Source organism: Stegastes partitus, unplaced genomic scaffold (genome assembly GCF_000690725.1).
Source record: "Stegastes partitus isolate 25-593 unplaced genomic scaffold, Stegastes_partitus-1.0.2 Scaffold328, whole genome shotgun sequence".
In the NCBI taxonomy this organism is placed as follows: Eukaryota; Metazoa; Chordata; class Actinopteri; family Pomacentridae; genus Stegastes; species Stegastes partitus.
In genome coordinates this window covers 385331-403424 of record NW_007578059.1, presented here as the reverse complement: position 1 = coordinate 403424, position 18094 = coordinate 385331, and the positions used below count along the sequence as shown (strand labels likewise).

Genomic DNA, 18094 nt, shown 5'->3' with positions numbered 1-18094 from the left:
AAATAACTATGATAGTTTTCAGAAATACTGTAAAATAATAATTTTAATAATCAACCTACGAGGTTGGACACATTTTGACTCACGTATTTCACAGTTCCTCTGACTGCGCCTCTTTGTGCTGACTCCGCTCCGCTGTAGCGTCTTTTTCTACTGAAGGCCGTGGTGCAGGTGTCTTTTTCCGAGAGAAGAACATACACGTTCATACACTGTAAAAAAAAAAAAAGCATAAAAAACTGCACTAAAAAAATCCGCGAAACAGCGAGGCCGCGAAAGGTGAAGCGCGTTATAGCGAGGGTTCACTGTATCAGCTGGGTTTTTATTATGTGACATGTCATTTTGACATTCTGGAGCCTATCCCAGCTAATTCTTACTCAAACATATTAATTATCAAAATAGTTGGTGATTAATTTCATAAGTGACAATTAGTCGATTAGTCGCTGCAGCTCCACTTGAAAATAAAAAGAAGAAAAAATAACTCAGAAAATGTGACATATTCACATAATCAGATGACTTAACTGGAGCCTTCCTAGTTAGATTGTGTCCAGGAACCTTATTTCTCTCCTTTCATATCTGCCCTTGTACTGGCTGTGTTATAATAATGACCTGAATCTTTAAAGCGTCCCTTAATAAATTCTATGGTTACGATTTTAAATTGCTTGATAATGAGTCATCACTAAATGAGTCATGAAATGAGATGACCAAATGTTGTTCAGCCTGTGATTGTTTTTATACAATCTTGTCTTTTACCTGCAGAGCAAAGCAGACTGCTCAGTCATATTTCACTGCAAAATTCATATTCTAATTGCCTGTTTTTTTTTTCTTTCTTTCTTTTTCTCCCACAGATCCCTGGAGGAAAATAAAAGCGTCACTCTCTGAGCACTCAGCAGACATTCACACAGTCTCAGACATCTACACATTTCAGCAGACAGGTTATTACTCACCAGAGCAGATATGAGTGAGGACAAACCAGCCGAGACTGTGGAAAGTACCCCAGCTGAGGCGAATGCTATTCCTAACGGGAAAGGCCATGAGCCTGGGGAGGAGATCACAGCGTCGGCCAAAACGCCACCTACAGAGGACGGGGAAAAGTGAGTACTGCCAGTTATCAAGTGGTCAGTGATCTTACATCTAAAACTTTACAACTGTGTTGTCTAAACTCGTCAGGAAATGAATTATTAGTGTTGACAGCTGAAGTGATACTTTGTGTGAAATGCCTTTTCTTGGGCACAATGTTCAGGGATCTTGGCAGATGCATGTTGAAGAACCTGCAACAGTTCTTCTGTGTGCTGACTCAGCTGATTCTGTGTCTTCATATAATCCATGACTGTTGTACGACTCCTTGTTCTTCTTGTAGCTATAGATGGTTCTTTATGACTCTGACTGTAAGTTTACAATCACAGTCATGCTGATCAGCTACTTTACAAAAAAAAAAAAAAACAGCAACTCAGAAGGCAACTTTGTAGAGGTCTGGAATTAGACCTGCTTGGTCTGACGTTTAAACCTGTATACAAAATTTTAATTTAACCCTTTATAGGGCACTCATTGAAATACTTGGAAATTTAAAATTTCAACCCTGGAATGTTATTGGTGGATATAAGAAGACACTTTTTTCTTTTCTGACTTTTTAAAAAAGTTTCAGATATAGGCAGAAAATCAAAGTGAAAGCAGTTATCATATATAATTGACCACCCACCCCCAAAAAATCCAAATAATATGTGAATAAATTATTGTGAGAAATACACAAATTTACCGCCTTTTGCTCGCTTCGTCTGCATCACCGCTGCCGACTGTCAATCAAGCCAGCCACGCCCCTTGCCCCGCAAAATTTTGACGATTTAAAAAAAATTCCGTATTGATTTATTTTCAGATTGGCCACCTGATCTCTGGACGTGACCATGAAAACTAATAAAAAACAAATCCTGAGCTGTAGGAATGCAGTATTTTGTGATCTGTGATCACTTCTTTTCCAATTCATTTCTATGGGAGCCAGGGCTTTTTGGAGCCAGCAGCTAGCGGACGTAGTGATATTGCAGGTTTTTGACACTTCCGGGTTGGCTTCATTTTTCAGGGCCGGTTGCTACGTCCATCTTTTATACAGTCTATGCTTATGACACTTGTATCAAAATGTCCCTCCATTGTGACTTCGCTGATTGGCTGGATGAAGTCACGTGATTCTGCCCCCTGCCATTTTTAAAGCCAGCGGAAGTTACATACATATGATTCCTTGCCCGATAAAGGGTTAAAGCTTTTTCTGTTGCTCCTGTTGCCTCTGTTTCTTCCTTTCTAGCTGTCAGAGGCAGTAGCTGTCTTTTAAGAAAAACAACAACAACAAAAACCCAGTTATTTTCAAGGTACACTGCTCTTTAGACAAACAGAAATCTCAGCTCTAAAAAAGTCTTCAAAGATGAAAATAATAGTCCCGAGAAACTGTGAGGATTTAATAAGTAATTGGATTGTTGTGGCTATGTAGGCAAGGTGTTTAGATTCACTGGGTACCTTCACTCTAAGTCTTAACCTGCCACTTAGAAGAGGTCTTACTCTCTTTGGCGTCACATCACATTATACATGCATGTGGAGTTTCCTTGTGCCTGTTTCTACGGCAAGAGTTTACCTCCATCAGCATTAACAGGCCTGCACAAAACACCTGGAGATTTCTTTTTAAGTATGACATTGAAGGCTTAATTTCTTCTTAGCTGAAGGATTTATTAAAGAATGGCACTGAACTTCTTACAGGTTTCTGTAGCAAAGGACAAATGTTAGGGTATTTACTGCACTGAAAGAGATTTTACAGCTGTAAGATGCTACAGTTTCCATCTACACTGTTTGTTTGTACTTCTGATACCTGTTGTTGTCTTACAAAGCTGGTCTATAGATAGTAAACAAATGGCAGAAGAAAAGAAAACAGGTAAACCAAATTGGTCAGTGAAGGAAAATATTCTTCTTCTGTTAGAATACAGTTAAAGAAAGCACATACGAATAGTAAGTTCAAACCGCAAATAACAGCAAACAGAAAAAAGGACAATTCTCCTTCTGGTTCCTGAAGACTTTTTTAAGTGTCATCCAAGAGGTTTCTTCAGTTCAAAATGTTCACTTCAGTTCAGTTCAAGCCTTTTTAAATAGAAGTGAAATGTCTTCAAAAACCAAAAGAAGAAGTCCAGCCACATTTTCTGAAGTTCTTAGAATTACCATACTTTGGATGACTCAGAATCTACACAGCAGCAAAGAAAACAATGACTTTGGAAGGAAATCACCAAAAAATGAATTCAGGAAGTCTGTAACTGTCTACTTTCTTTATTTATTGCCATAAAATTGGCCTTGTTGTGGTTAAGACAGAGTCAGAGGTACCTTTATAATTTATTTAATTTTTTTTTTTTTTTTTTTTTTTTACATTTTTGGTGGTGTTTAAGGTCTTTTGTGCAGTAGTTAAACACTTAAGGAAAAACTTTACGGTGTTTTGTGATACCAATTTATTTTTTAAACCTCGTAATGTTTTTTACGTGTTGGAAAACAGGCAAATAAGCAGTCAACACCATGATTGAGCAATTGGACTTTGGAACTGAAGTGTGCTGATGACTGTCTCTGAAACAGCCACAGTGTCATGCAGTATGTATCGAACACAAGAAACTAATCCTGGCAGCTTGCGTTCTTTCTTTGGCTTTTTTTGTCATTATATTTTTTAGAATCAGTTTCCAGATCTAGCATTTATGACACAGTTTTCCCAAAATTTGCTTGCCACTGTGCAACACAGTTTTTGCAGGTATTTTTACAGTGCTTGAGCAGAGTTGGAGGTGAGTGCTCGAGCTGCACTGATTTAGACTGGAGTGAGGCGTGGACTTCAAAGATCTGCATATTCCAAAGAATCAAGTTACACCAAAATCATATTAAAGCAGGCAAGGATTATTTTCATAGGAAAACAGCTTCTAAATATGTAACTTTGAAACACAGACATTTTTTTTCAGGGTTTAATCAACGAGGAGAGAATGACTTTATATCGACTTTAAAGAAAATCTTTATTGAAGGTGCTTTTTGCTTTTTGTCACTGTATTTGGCTGGAATGTCATTTTTATGACTTACAGATCAGTAAAAATATTTTCCAACTGAAAACAATCACAACACATTAGGAAAAGATACAGTACAGCAGCTAATGTTGTGTGTTGCACAATGTCCTTGTCATGGTAGCGACCTCAAGCCAAAGGATTGCAGATTTAACCCTTGTAACAGCAAAGACCTTGTGATCCATTAACCCTTCTATTATCTTTAAGGTCAATTTCACCCTATTCAATGTTTAACATCTCTAAATAAGTCATTGACTGAATTTTTTCAGTTTTATTTAAAGGGCCATTTAGACATAAACTTGGGTAACAATTTTCATTATGATATTTTCTGGAGGTTCAAATTGCTGGGGTCAAATTGAACCCAAGGATACAAGATGTTAGTAAATTTAAAGGTAATAGGAGGGTTAGTGCCAGGTGAAGCGCCTTTGAGCAAGAAATTTATTTCCCACTTGCTCACTTACTGTATTAGAACTTATGCTGGATTACGGAATGAATTTACCGCCTAATTATCATGTCACTGGCTGTTGAGCTGTGTTTGTTGTGTCCTCTGTCTTTGTAATAGATGGTTTAATTAAAGCCTCTCTCTCCAGGATATAGATGAGAATTTATTGACAGTCCCTTGACTGTGCTGTTATTGCTCTTATTACATCATGACTGTGGGTGTTGTTTTTTCCACTTTGTGCTCTCGTTGGGTGACGGATGACCTCTCTCTGCACTGCTTGTAGGGAAACTGTAGCCAATAGTGCCCAGAATGCTAGGTATGTATGACAAAAAATCATAAAGAGGGAATGTGTTTCATATTGAATGTGTGTCTGTTTCACATGTTGTGTGTGGAAATGAGCTTAGATAGACAGAGAAGCCAATAGTTTAGAGCAAGAGCCTGCTCTATAAAGAAGAATTGGCTTTGAGTGAGATGAATCTTGAGTGGTTTTGTCATTTGTCTGCCACTTCATGCTCTCATGACAGCGTTTCTGATTATTAGTCCTCACAGAACTGAAAATGCAGAGGCCAACCTCCCAGAGAGCCAGGAGTTCTTATCAGGCGCAGAGGACAAGAAGACGACGCGCTTTACAGACGTGAGTTCACACACGAGTCAGATGCATCATGATTAACAGCAATATGCTAGCAGCAGATTCAACACACCTTCTTCTCTGTCTTTCTTTGGTTGTAGTTTGAAGGAAAAACATCATTCGGGATGTCTGTCTTCAACCTGGGCAATGCAATCATGGGAAGCGGAATTCTCGGACTTGCCTACGCTATGGCCAACACGGGGGTCGTCCTTTTTTTGTAAGTTGCTCGCATGCATCTGATATGATCAAATCTGAGAGACGAGAAGCACTGAAGCTGAAATACAGCTCACAGATGCCTGATTCATTTTTGTTCCCTCCAAGGTCTTACCAGTGGAGATCTGCGTCACACATAAATGGCACCTAATTGCATTGTAATTTACTTGTAATAACCCAGCAGCAGAGCCTGTTGGTGACACAGAAACAGATGACTCGGGGCGGATTTGTTTGCTAAATAATGACCCAAATTAATAGCGTGCTGGAAATCATTTACTTGTGCTATAAACATACGCAATTGCAATCAAAGACGCAGAAAATAGCCACATGGTTTTTGTGTGTTTTGGTTCTCTACCTGTGGGTACAGTAAATATGAGCGACTTAACATTTCAAGTCTCCACGGCAGCGTCGTCTGTCAGGTTGGTGATGTCACAGTCGACTGCAGCTGGGTTTGTTCTCTCCTATTTACATGCACTCGAGGTCTTTTGACCTTTTCAGCAACAGAGAGCTCTCATACTATGCTAGCACCAATTTATTCATTGGGGGTGTAGGTTTTTTTTATGGTATTTGTGCCAACCACAAAAGAAATCCTTTTTTTAGCAAATTGCTTGATTTGAAGAAATTCTTAACCTTTTACTGGCATTTTATTGTTGTTGTGCTGGCATCGTCATCAAGAGTTTGGTCAACCTCTGTCTAATCGTGTGTAAACCTCCAGCCATTAAGGGCATGTCTAGTCTAGATTTAACATGATTTGATCCTCCATAGACATGTTGCTTGTCTGGGGTGTATTGTGCCTCCTTTTTTTTCTAAAACTACAGCATTAAAAAAAAGAAAAGTGATATGGTATTTGGCTAACAAGCTGTCAAAGCTTTACATGCTCATTTAGGTCTTACCATGCATATGTCACGATACACTGTGAAGAAAATCTGTTAGAAAAAAAAACAAATGTAAAAATAGGGGGCAGGAGTTTCAGAAATGTATTTTATTTTTTTAAAGGGTAAAAATAATGGCAAATATTTTTTAAAGTGCTTGTAGTTTTTATGGTAATCCCCCCACAACAAAACAGATTCTAAAGAGGTACATAATTTACACATTTAAAAAGTTATTTACCATTTTGTGACCCTTAGTATGCATAGTTCTTCTCTCAGATAAACAGCAAATATAGTTAAACACATTAAAGACAGTGTCATTTAAAAAATAAAATAAAATAACTTTTTAAAAAAAATATATTTTTTGGGCTTTTTGCCCTTATTTAGAGCAGTAGAGATAGACAGGAAGAGGGGGAGAAGAATGGGGAGAGACCTGCAGCAAAGGGTCGTGAGCAGGAGTCGAACCCACAACCACTGCATCGGGGAGCTAAGGCCCCTTTTCATGGGTCACCCGCTCAACTAGGTGAGCTATAGGGGCACCGACAGTGTCATTTTAAATTCTGTAAAAGAGCAAATTACCTTTTATAAAAATGAAATTAATACTTTTAAATAATGTGATTGTATTGTGATTTTACCAGGTATTATCTGTAATCTAACAAAATAGGAAAAAAATCAAAAACTTACAGTTGAAAATGTTAAAAAATGTTTATTTTTTTATTTTTTTTTTACAGCGTAAGGCTACTAAATAGTCCAATATTAATCACAAGTACATTTTTAACATCCCACAACTAAATAAACACAATTGACTGTCATATTGACATTTAAAATGCCCTGCTCTTAGAAAACATAAAAAACATGAAGTCACTTGCTTTGGGTAAATCTGCTATTAGAAAAACAGTTTTCAGCCAGTGAAGGGTTTTATGTATAGCTTCATGTACATTTTAAACTTACCTAAAATCTTACTTTGATGCAAAGATTTGCACATCAGCAGGAATGTAGCCCACCATGGAAGTAAAAGCTGCATATTAAACATGAAAGTGCAATAAAAACATTCTGTCCTTAAAATCAAATAATAACTGTGATCTCAATATTGATAAACATAACCACGACTAGGGTTTTTGCCATAACGATGCAGTCTGGTTACTGCTTGTACATTTCCTCTTTGCTCATGAGGTTTCCAGCTGTGAGGCTGATCTGCTTTGTTGCGCCCTTCTCAGAAATAATCAGTCTTGTGTCTCTAGAGAGAAATGTCGCTCGATAGCACCAGCAGCATCAACACTTTTACTCGTCTCCTTGTCTTCGTGGTGCTGTTTTGACACTTCTGTCTGATGGTGCGAGGCTGTGAGGTGGATGGTGCTGAAGCTGGCTGAGGTCAGCATTTTACTTGTGAAAGATCAGAGGGCCCTGTTGTGAACCCCCCAGTGCCCAGAGTGACAGCTTATTTAACTGACCGTTCAAAACACGACATCGGTGCAGATTTCCAGTGAGAGGTGAAGTGATGGATTGGATAGTTGTATAGCTCCTGGCTTGTTTGAAGTGGATTTGTAGATTAAAATTAGATGTTCTCTCCTGTTGGTTGATAAAATAATTTCAAAACAACTTCCAACAACAGAGAAGATTATTTATGTCAGCATTACTGTGAAATGTTGAAATATATGGTAGCATTCAGTAGCTACCACCATCCCAAAATGTTATTCAAGGACATTCCTTCTCCGAGGCGGTCATGTCTGTAGGATTTTGCCTCGTGGTTAGATAAAGCTCCTTATTTTGATCTGACTTGTGTGACTGTGGTTTTTTTTTTCAGGCTGACTGCCGTCTGGACTGGCTGAACCCTGTGTCACCAAACCACAGTGTCTTTGACACTTGGCTGGACAGGAGCTGAAATTAACTCTGTAGCCGATTAAGCTATGTCTCACTCCAATGTGTACACATAATCGCCTGCAAATTGATAGTACGTGACTAAATGCAGCAGATAGCGTGCATTTATCCATCCTGTGTGAGATGAAAGGCCGTGTCTTTGTGTGCATATCTGCGTGATCTTGTATCAAACAATAGAGTAGCAGCTGGGAGACACAGGCAGGGTCAGTGACATATTTGGCAAAGGAATACTGGCAATTTCACCATGTTCCACATCGAACTGCAAGCTTGTGATCGCCTCAAAATACACATTTCATCTTTTCGCCAGTGTTCCTCTCTTAATGGGGACACAAGACCAAAGACGGAGTCAGACAGTTTGCTCAAACAAGAGGAGGAAAGCAAAGAAAACACACCAATCTGCCACCACTTTAAAATCATGGCCAAGGTGAAGTGAATAACATGGATCATGTCAACGCAGTGCAGTTTTCTGTTGGATCCTGGCATCCATGTGGATGTTACACTGACATGTACCATGCACCCTGGCGTTGACCTGGTCTCCAAACTCCCCAGATCTCAATCCGATTTAGCATCTGCGGGATGCTTTAGCCTGATCTATGAAGGTTCCACCCCGCCACCCACAGGACCTCAATGATCCACTGCCAACATCCTGGTGCCAGACACCAAAGCACACCCGCAGAGGTCCTGTTTCCATGCCCCGACAGGTCAAAGCTGTTTTGGCAACACAAACCTACATAATATTTGGCAGGTGGTTTTACTGATGTGGCTGTTTGGTGTAAATGTCACCTGTAGAAATGGCTCACCTGCACCAGATGTCTACTGTAAAATAAACCTTAAAGTATGATCAAGTCTTTTACGTGTCTGCCTCCATGTGCACACTGGTGTGAGGAAACATGCATCAGTTATTTATGCCGATAGCTAACACAGTATAAGTAAATGGTCCATAATCACTGCATAAAGCTTCTTTGAACTTTTGTTAAGGTTCTGCAAATCGCTTTATAGTGTACTTTTCATTCATCCTTTCATACAAAGACTCCTACTTTAATGGCTACAATGGAAGGTGCTAAGGACACTTTGGCAAGTACCTTGTGATTCCTGCTCAACCCGCTCTACCACCTGAGCCAAGCATTGCAGATTATTGTTAGAGATTAATTGAACAATAGGCAGGTTTATGTGAGTACATCTCTTACCCAATCCAATTTGAAGTTGCCAAACTTGCAGTTTTCAGTCTATACTGAGGACAGAGGTGAAGTCAAGGCAGTTCTCATTGAATGTCGATAACTGAATGTATTGAGTGCATGCTTGGGAATGCCCTTTGTTTCTGTTTCCTCTGGTTCATATCATTTTTGTTGGCGGGTGCGGAGGCTTCAGCAGGTCAGAGGCCCTGGTCTGGGAAGGAATGCAGCGGGGTGGAAAGCTACGAGCGCTAGAATTACAGTGACCCAAGTGTGTCAGTCTGTCTGACTATCAGCAGATCTGTCCTCCCACTGCCACTTGACTGACTAAATCCTTGCCCGCAAGTCAGTCAGCCCAGCATTCTTCCACGAAAAAAAAAGCCAAACAAACAACAACAACAACAAAAAAAAGACCTGTTTGCTGGCCAAGAGTTGAAGTCGAGGTGAAAGACGAGCTGCCTGGCCTTTGCAAAAGGAGAGAGGAATGGAGAGAGTGTGTATGAGAGAGAAAGTTAATGTTGCCAACAGTAACAACAAAAGAGAAAACAGTAAATAGTTGGAATGAGGTGGACTGGGTCAGGCAAAGTCAGTAGATCAGGGGCCCATTCATGAAGCTGCGTCCTGCCAAGGATTCGTCCCCAGAGAGAAAATTCTTAAGAGAATTCTTAAAATTGTGATGTTTCTTCACATTTTCTCAAAAATACAGAAAAATAACATCAAAATAGGAGAATATTTCATAGAAAGCACTGCATCTGCTCAAATGCAGGCACATCTATCTCTGAAGACTGCACAAATATGCCAATACTATATTTTTGCTGTTTGATGTGTATCTGAAGGAGATTTTTGGCTAAGCTAGGACCTCTAACAGAGCATTTTTAGAATATTTGTCTGTGTAGCCTCACATTTTCTAGCTTAGACACCACAGACGGTTGGTTTAAAAAATCCCACTCTCACACATCATGATTTTTAAGGAGAGCGACAGTGGAATAGGACTTTGGAGCAGATTAAGAATTATTCCAGCAACCAAACAGAAGACTCTCATTATAAGATAGAAAAGATAGAAACTCATCAGCATAATGCATGATGCGGTGCTACATGTAAAAATGGAGCATGTGAGTCAGTGGAGAGAAAATCATTACGAGTTCCTCTTGAAGAAATAACAGAAAATGAAAGGAATTACTTGCTGCGACTGAAGTGGGTTATTCCACCGCTGAGGAACAAAGAGAAAGATGATTAGTGTTTACAAAAGATTTTCCTCATTCTGTCAGCCTCGGTATTGCATTGTGTTGTTTTTAAACAGTCCATCTGGTGTGTGTGTGTGTGTGTGTGTGTGTGTGGTTGTGACGGAGGGCAGAGGGGCTGACGGGGCAGCCTCCCTCTGGATCAGCTGGAGTAACAATCTGTGTAAAGTGGAGCCGCAGGGGCTCTGGTTTATATACCGGTATCCAGAAAATGTATGTCTGTGCTGCAGCTGGATAAACAGCCTGCAGGGTAACATACAGTGTAACAATGTACCAGAAAACCACCAAAAAATGAGAACATTCTGTATGATTTTAGTGATTAAATGCGTTTTTTTTCCTGTCATATTTTTTCAGGTTACTCCTCACAGTGGTCGCAGGGCTTTCATCATATTCCATCCATTTGCTGCTAAAGTGTTCTGGTATTGTAGGTATGTATGTTGTTATACAATCTTCTGCTAAGTAAGCATCAACCGTCAGTATCACATGATGACAATGTGTGAACCTCCAGCACTCTCTGACCTGCTGCACATCACTTTATCATTGTTAAGCCTAATTAGATACATCACTTTAGTGTGGATTTAACACGTGGGTAATATTCTGTTGTCTGCTGGTTCTCGTGGCTCAGGTATCCGTGCGTACGAGCAGCTCGGCTACAGGGCCTTCGGGACCCCGGGGAAGATGGCGGCGGGTATCGCCATCACGCTGCAGAACATTGGAGGTGAGATCACCCACTGCCATCTGTCGTCACGCTTACACAGGCTCATGTTTTTAAAAATGACTTCTGACGTTTCTGGGGTAACGCTCGTAGTAGTGTAGGATTTGTTGCTTGGGATTAATGCGTGCTCTGTGTGTGTTTATATGACGCATCTTACCACTAACATACTGTGTGTATGTGACTTCCTTCCACAGCCATGTCCAGTTACCTCTACATAGTCAAGTATGAGTTTCCTTTGGTCATCCAGGCGTTTCTGAAGGTGGACAAGCCTGCAGGGTGAGTGGATAACATGACAAAGATTATTTATTTACACTGTAGCAACATGAATGAGTAAAAAGTAGATGCTAACCTACATGTTTTCCTTTCCTTGCAACACATGTCCTGTATTGTTAAAAAGACAACAATTGAAAAAAGTAGAAGAAATGTACTTTTTTGTTTGAAGAGCTTGTTAAACCTCTATAGCTTGTGCTGTTAAGTGTCATGGTGCAATATAGCAAGTGTTATTTACGTTCAAAACAAAAGGCAAGTTGATCATTTTCGAAGTTAGGAGTATGTGTTTTGAATGAAATTATTCAAATTGAAATGTTTCATGAAATAAAACCCACTTTACCCACCTTTTCTTACAATTTCCACAACATTTCAAGATAGCAGAATGGTGCTTTACTATACATGACAGGTCGATCCATGCACTATAAAGGCAATGAGTCTGTGTTACAGCATTTGACAGAAATGTATGTTTTTTTTGTTATTTTGGACCATGTGACAAACAAATTATGCTTGAGTAAAATGAAACCACAATCATTGAAACTGGTTGAATTTTGAAAAAAGATGTTCATTCTTGTCACTTTGTTTGCCGATGATGATTTTTCTTTGCCATTTGCTAAAACCAAAGTCCCTTTTCGGCAAGTCTCACCAATGAGAACTGCTATTTCAATGCTGAGTGTGACATAAAAAATGCACGTTTATTATCAACAGCCAAATCAGATTGAAATGTTGCTTTAAAAGTTTGATGACTTTGCCCCATAAGGTTTCAAAATAATTTTTCCACAACACATGATCATAATTTCATGACTCTGCGTTTGAATCCGTGCAACAAAACATTTTCCTGGTTCAGCTGTTATAAAGCAGACAGTTGGCTCTTTGAAGGAGAGATGTCATACAGCCGCCATATTTGTTATATTCTCCCATAGAGTCCTATTCAGGATTCTTTAGGTGTCAAATCTCTGCCTTTAACGTCTCTGCTAAAACCTCTTATAGGGACATGAGTAAACAAAAAAATATGCTTCAGTGTGACCTTTGTAGACCTTACCACACCTCCTACAGCTGAATAGAGTAATCTACTTATGCTACAGAGAGCAGTGCGATATACAATTACTGCTCAGCAGGACTTAGTGCGTCATCCTTAGGAGAGTCCTGCCGAGCTGTGCCAGTCGCTGGGCCCCGGCACTGCTCGGCAGATTTGCTCAGCAGCTGGCATGAAAACAGCTGTGATAGTGACCCCAGCGAAGGAGAGCAGCTCAGCCACGGAGAGCACTCACATGAAAACACAGCGAGACTCCACAGCTGAAAACGTAAACCATGGGATATCACTGGCCGGTGCAGGTGGCCTTGGAAACAAACAACACTCACTTTCTTGGATGGGATTTCAAATGTGATCTTACCCCTTCGACCCTTGGCCCAGTTAGAGCCTCTCCTCACCTACTTTTTGTGTCTGAGAGAAGCGGGTGTGGAGGAGGGAAGGAGTTGTGTGCTCAGATACAGAACCTTGCATTAAATGGGAAAGCGTTTCATGGAAATTTCGAATTATTTCCCTCTAATTATAACAAAGCTAATCTTAGAAACCAGTGCATGTACTGTGCTGGTTTCAGCCTATAGGGAGGAGAATGTAGACCACCATGGCCACCTCGGTTCCTCATATATGTGTAGATTGATGTGTCCTAGTACATACAGTCACATAGAAGAGATGTGCTGTGACAACATGCCCACATTGTGTTCTGGTGTCAGCTCTGTTTTCTCTGTGTAACAGTGTCGGTGCTGTGGGCCCTGGTCAACAATCACTGTTTATCTGAAATGACAGACTAGATTGTCCCAGTGGCATTCATCCTGTCAGTGGGTGTGCGTTTGTATTGCTAAACTGTACGGGGGGTGGGAAAAATAACAGGGACACCTCACAATCCCATGCAATCGAACACAATAACTGCATCATTATTATTATGTGATATAATATAACTGACCTTAATAATAGAGCCTATAATTACACATTTCAACGAATTACAGCTTGTAGTGTTAAGTTGATGTTAAATTCGTCTACATATTATGTTTCAGTTAAGTAAAGGATAAATGTAATCTTCTAGTCATCTTTGCGGTTAAAAAAAAAAAAAGCTCAATTATTTTTAGATTTTAAAAAGCATTCTAAAAACAGATGACAAATCATTAGTAATACAAAAACTCTAAAAATTAAAAATCTAACTAGAATAATATCATTTGTGGAGGCTGTTTTATTTTTACCACTTTTTCTGTGCCCTCTGCACAGTGTGTAAGTTAAACTCTGTGCCACGGCGTCAACAAATGCTAAATATTTTAACCTTCACAGAGATACATTTTGTCGTCTCGTATGTACAGCGGTCCTGTTGTTCTGTCCACCCTCTGCACATGTAAACACATGAGTGTGTGCCTATTTGTGTCTCTGGATGTAGGCAGTTATTTTTTATTTATTTATTTTTTTAGCCAATGTGACCCTGGTCAGCTCACATGCACAATTAATGAACACCTGAGGTCTGTGTCTCGGTGTTACGTGTTCAACCAGTCAGCTTATCAGCGAGCTCCTGGTATGTCAGAGTGCTACATGTGTACAAAGGCTCTGATAGGGATTATTTGAGTTTGTGCATCTGTGTGTTTCTATGTGTTTAGGGAAAATACTGTGTTTTTTTGTCTTGTTTTTTTTGTATGTGGGTGAGTGTATCAGTGAGAGATTGTGTCCATGGGCCAGATGGCCACAGTGCAGGATGACAACAGGATAGACGAGCCTCTTTTTTTCTTTTTTTTTTTTTTTAGATGAGTATGCAACAGATGTTGCATCAACCTCTCCCACCTGACAGAAGACAAGAAATGAATCACCCCTACAGTTTGATTCTAAAAATAACTTGCAGAAGTTTCTTTCCTAGACAAAGCTGTGCACGTGACGGTAACATGTGGTTGTCAGTGGAGGCTGATGGTCGTATGCTGGTCTGACCTTCTCATCGTCTCATACTAATCTCTTTCATTAGGCACAATGCTGTTTTTTTTGTTTTGTTTTTTTTGGCACTGGAATGTAAACACACTGCCGTTGCACAACATTTGATCAAACACAAGGTTTTGCATATTCCATTTTTGCAGTAAGGCATTGGAGACCATGTCACTGTAATATACTAGTATACAAACACAAGAACTGGGGACTAATGAATTAAATAATAAAAACGTATTATGTATGCTATTATGTAAAGTAACTACATTTCTGCAAAAGAAGAATATGGTTTTGATGATTAGGTGATAATCTGAGAGTAAGAAAAGTTGTCACTCGTAAGAGATATTGTCATACTGTATGATCACTGTATTATCGTTTTGGTGTGGCTCCTGCCCACATCTATGATCTGCTAACTCCCTATGAACCTGATCACTGCTTGAGATCCTCTGGGAGGGTTCTAATTATGGTTCTTCCATCTCTAATTGTCACCAAAGGTAACAGCCTTTGCTGTCTGGGTCCCTCAGCTCTGCAACTCCCTGTAATTAAAACTCACATTTATCATATATCTTTTCTTAACTGATGATACTTGTTGGAATTGTTTAAATGATTTTATTTTGTTAATGTGTTAATTTCTGGTTGTTATTTTCTTTTCTTTTATGTTGTTTCTTTTATTTAAAATATATATATATTACTTTAATCCTAATTTAATTTAAAACTTGAAATCAACATGCACCAAATTTTTCTAAATGTATGCAGGGCTCACCAACATTTGGAAACATACAATACATGCTACATACAGTATATATTATTTGCTACTTTTTTTTCCATACACATCTCCTATTTGCTCTGTGTAAGCACGTCCTCAGTTCAATCAAATTCCTTGTTACTATGACTATCGGCTACAACTAAGTCAGTAAGGGCTTTGCTGTTGCACTGAGGAGAGCAGAATTTTTTGTTTTCTTTCCAGATTCTGGTTATGGCAAACTGTTTGTTTTTGGCTATTTTTTATATAAGGCACATAGAATAAAGTGATTTTGCTGAAATTTTTTAGCTTGAATCTGGTTGTTTTATTAGATGGAACCAAAGGACCCGCATGAGTAGGTCAAAAACTGTATTTTGTAACTTTTTTCTCAACGTTTTTTCCATTTAAATAAAGTTATTATTGGTATTACTTTAATAACTCTGATTGTATTAGGCTATTGTGGGCAGTGTTGCAAATCAACAGGGAGGACGGATTCATGGCAATGTTGGACTGACTCATTTTTTTGCATCTATGTGATTTGTCAACTGTTTCATTTGTAGTAGTAAAATTCAATTATTTGGTCAGTCAGTTTTACAAGATTTACATTCTCCAGTTCAGTACAAGCAGCAGTACCAGTTCTCCTAAACTTGCTATTGTGCTGCTTTGTTCCCTGTTTGTATGCGGGTACACGGGAAGCAAAAACTGCCTTTGTTGATAAGGTACACTAACAGTGAGGCATTTTTTTCACTGGAGAAACTCTCCATGTTAAATGCAGTTCATGAAAATGTCCCATGGCTAGTGGAGGCATTTCTCCTCATGTTCCTGTCAAAACGCAGACTTTCAGATTTGTGCTGTAGAGCATCATCTGTGTTGATGGTGACTGCAGTTGCTTTTTCTTTTAACCCTCTGAATCCCAAAATCCACTGGCAGGTTCAAGAGACATGTTGTCTTTAAAACAAGCTGACCAGAATGACATGCATTTATCAGAGCAGAGATGACATCGTGTTGTCAGGAAAATGAACTGATTATTTGTCTCATTTAAAAAATTGCCAAAAATAAACTGTTTGCTCTCGCTAGATTCTCTAAAATGTAAAAAAAATTGTAATCTGTGTTGCAACTGTTAAGTTGTTCGTGACTAATCTGCGACCAACACTCATAAAACAAAAAATCAGGGGCTTTTTGGCTGAACTGAGCTGAACTGCAGGCTACGTTTACACAGAGCACAAAGGAAACAGGTATGGAGACAAAATAAAAATGAAGCATTAAAACATATATAGTATGCAGAGGTGCTATTGTTTATTCTTTTTCATTATTTATGATTGTAGCTTTGTTATACTGCACAGAAGACATTTCTAGCCATGGTTGTGCTGTTTCCATAGAGGTGCAGGACTATATATTGCTGTGAAAAATGGGTCCACAGTGACTTTAAAAAAAAAAAAAGCGACAGGAGTGAAAAGCGCCCAGAAATTCCTCAGGGTTCAGAGGGTTAGAAGAAAGACCAACCTCTGCCAACTACGAGCCAATAATGACAACAGCACATGGCAAGTAACTAATAAAATTGTAGTGGAGCAACAGGCAATCAGTCAGACGTGGTGGTTAATTTGCGTTGTCAGACTTTGGACATGTGTGTTGTTGTTTTCCCACTCTAGTGACACTTGTGAGAATGGACTATTCCCAAAGAGCAAAGGCCTCTTTAAACATCATTTAAACATCATTTTTATCCAGCCACTGAGGTTAGATGGCAGAATAATGATGAGCAATATCTGTTTTTTAAGTCATAAATTTATTTAGCATCAACAAAACTATGATTTTTATGTTACTTCTTCTTGTGTGTGATGTTACCTCCCCCTCAAAACATTCCTATAAACAATACTGAGGACAGGACTTTTGCGTCTTAGCTACAGCCACAGTTGTTAGTGCCATGGGCAGCAAAGAAGCTTACATTTTCCACTCTAAATATTTGATCTTGTGCCACTTGAGCTTGAATTGTGTTCCTTTCTTTTCATGTATAAATATGACTACTTGGCATAGTTGTGGCGATATAAAATCAGCCCTTTTCTACCACATAAGCTTTATTCTTGTGCGCCTCAGTTTCCAGCTCACTTCTCTCCTTCATCTACTCGATCAATATGTGACACGGTGCAAATGCTTAGCAGAAGTGAGATTGAAAGGAGTGTTTAAGCCGAGTAATTTCAAATCAATACCTTTAATTATCTGTGTCTTTCTGTCTCCCTGCAGTGAATGGTTCATGAATGGAAACTACCTTGTGATCATTGTATCCGTCGCAGTTATATTACCGCTGGCTCTCATGAAACAGCTGGGTGAGTGTGGACTATCATGACCTTCCTACGGCAGGAGACCCATTTCATCTTTTCTCCGGTCTGAGGGGTCACAGGGGCTACAATTATAGAATATTATTTAACATTAGCCCAGATAAGCTGCATGGTTATATAAGACCAAAATAGGGCTGTTTCATCACACCCTCAGAGTGTGGTGAATAAGGAGGTGTCATTATACTCCTAATGAATTCAACTTTCCATTTTAGGAGGAAGAATGTGTTATTTCTTCTGTCAAAAATGATTTGAGTTACTTGTTCCGCTTTAGCAAAATTCAGCAATCCTTTGCATTGAGAGACTCTGAACTCTACAGAAGGGATGAACACAGTTCTACCAAAACATATCTCCTCATTTGGGGTCTTGATGATGGTGCTGTCTACATGTCAGTCTAAATTAATTCCGTTCAGTTGGACTGAGATCTGGTGACATCTGATTCACATCATTTTCATCGAACCAAACTTATGGATGGAAGCGCTGTTTACTCAATGTTTACTCAAAGGATAAAGATAATCCATCAAACAACTTGGGAGTGATCTGCAGTGACTCTTCCCTCTAAGGCAGGGGTCGGCAACCCGCGGCC

At 39.3% G+C, this 18094-nt stretch overlaps 1 protein-coding gene across 3 annotated transcripts in view; it reads left to right on the top strand.

Moving 5' to 3' along the window:
• The first annotated feature begins 951 nt into the window (after positions 1–951).
• Positions 952–18094, top strand: part of LOC103358733 (sodium-coupled neutral amino acid transporter 3-like) — a 29080-nt gene continuing 11937 nt past the window's right edge. The window contains exons 1-8 of one of the 3 annotated variants that reach the window (XM_008283813.1): positions 952–1088; positions 4781–4813; positions 5038–5131; positions 5227–5342; positions 10853–10926; positions 11124–11216; positions 11408–11489; positions 17417–17499. In XM_008283813.1, coding sequence (XP_008282035.1) covers positions 952–1088; positions 4781–4813; positions 5038–5131; positions 5227–5342; positions 10853–10926; positions 11124–11216; positions 11408–11489; positions 17417–17499 — 712 coding nt within the window. Of the gene's footprint in view, positions 1089–4771; positions 4814–5037; positions 5132–5226; positions 5343–10852; positions 10927–11123; positions 11217–11407; positions 11490–17416; positions 17500–18094 lie in introns of all 3 variants that reach the window. The other 2 variants (XM_008283811.1, XM_008283814.1) reach the window with 2 other exon arrangements.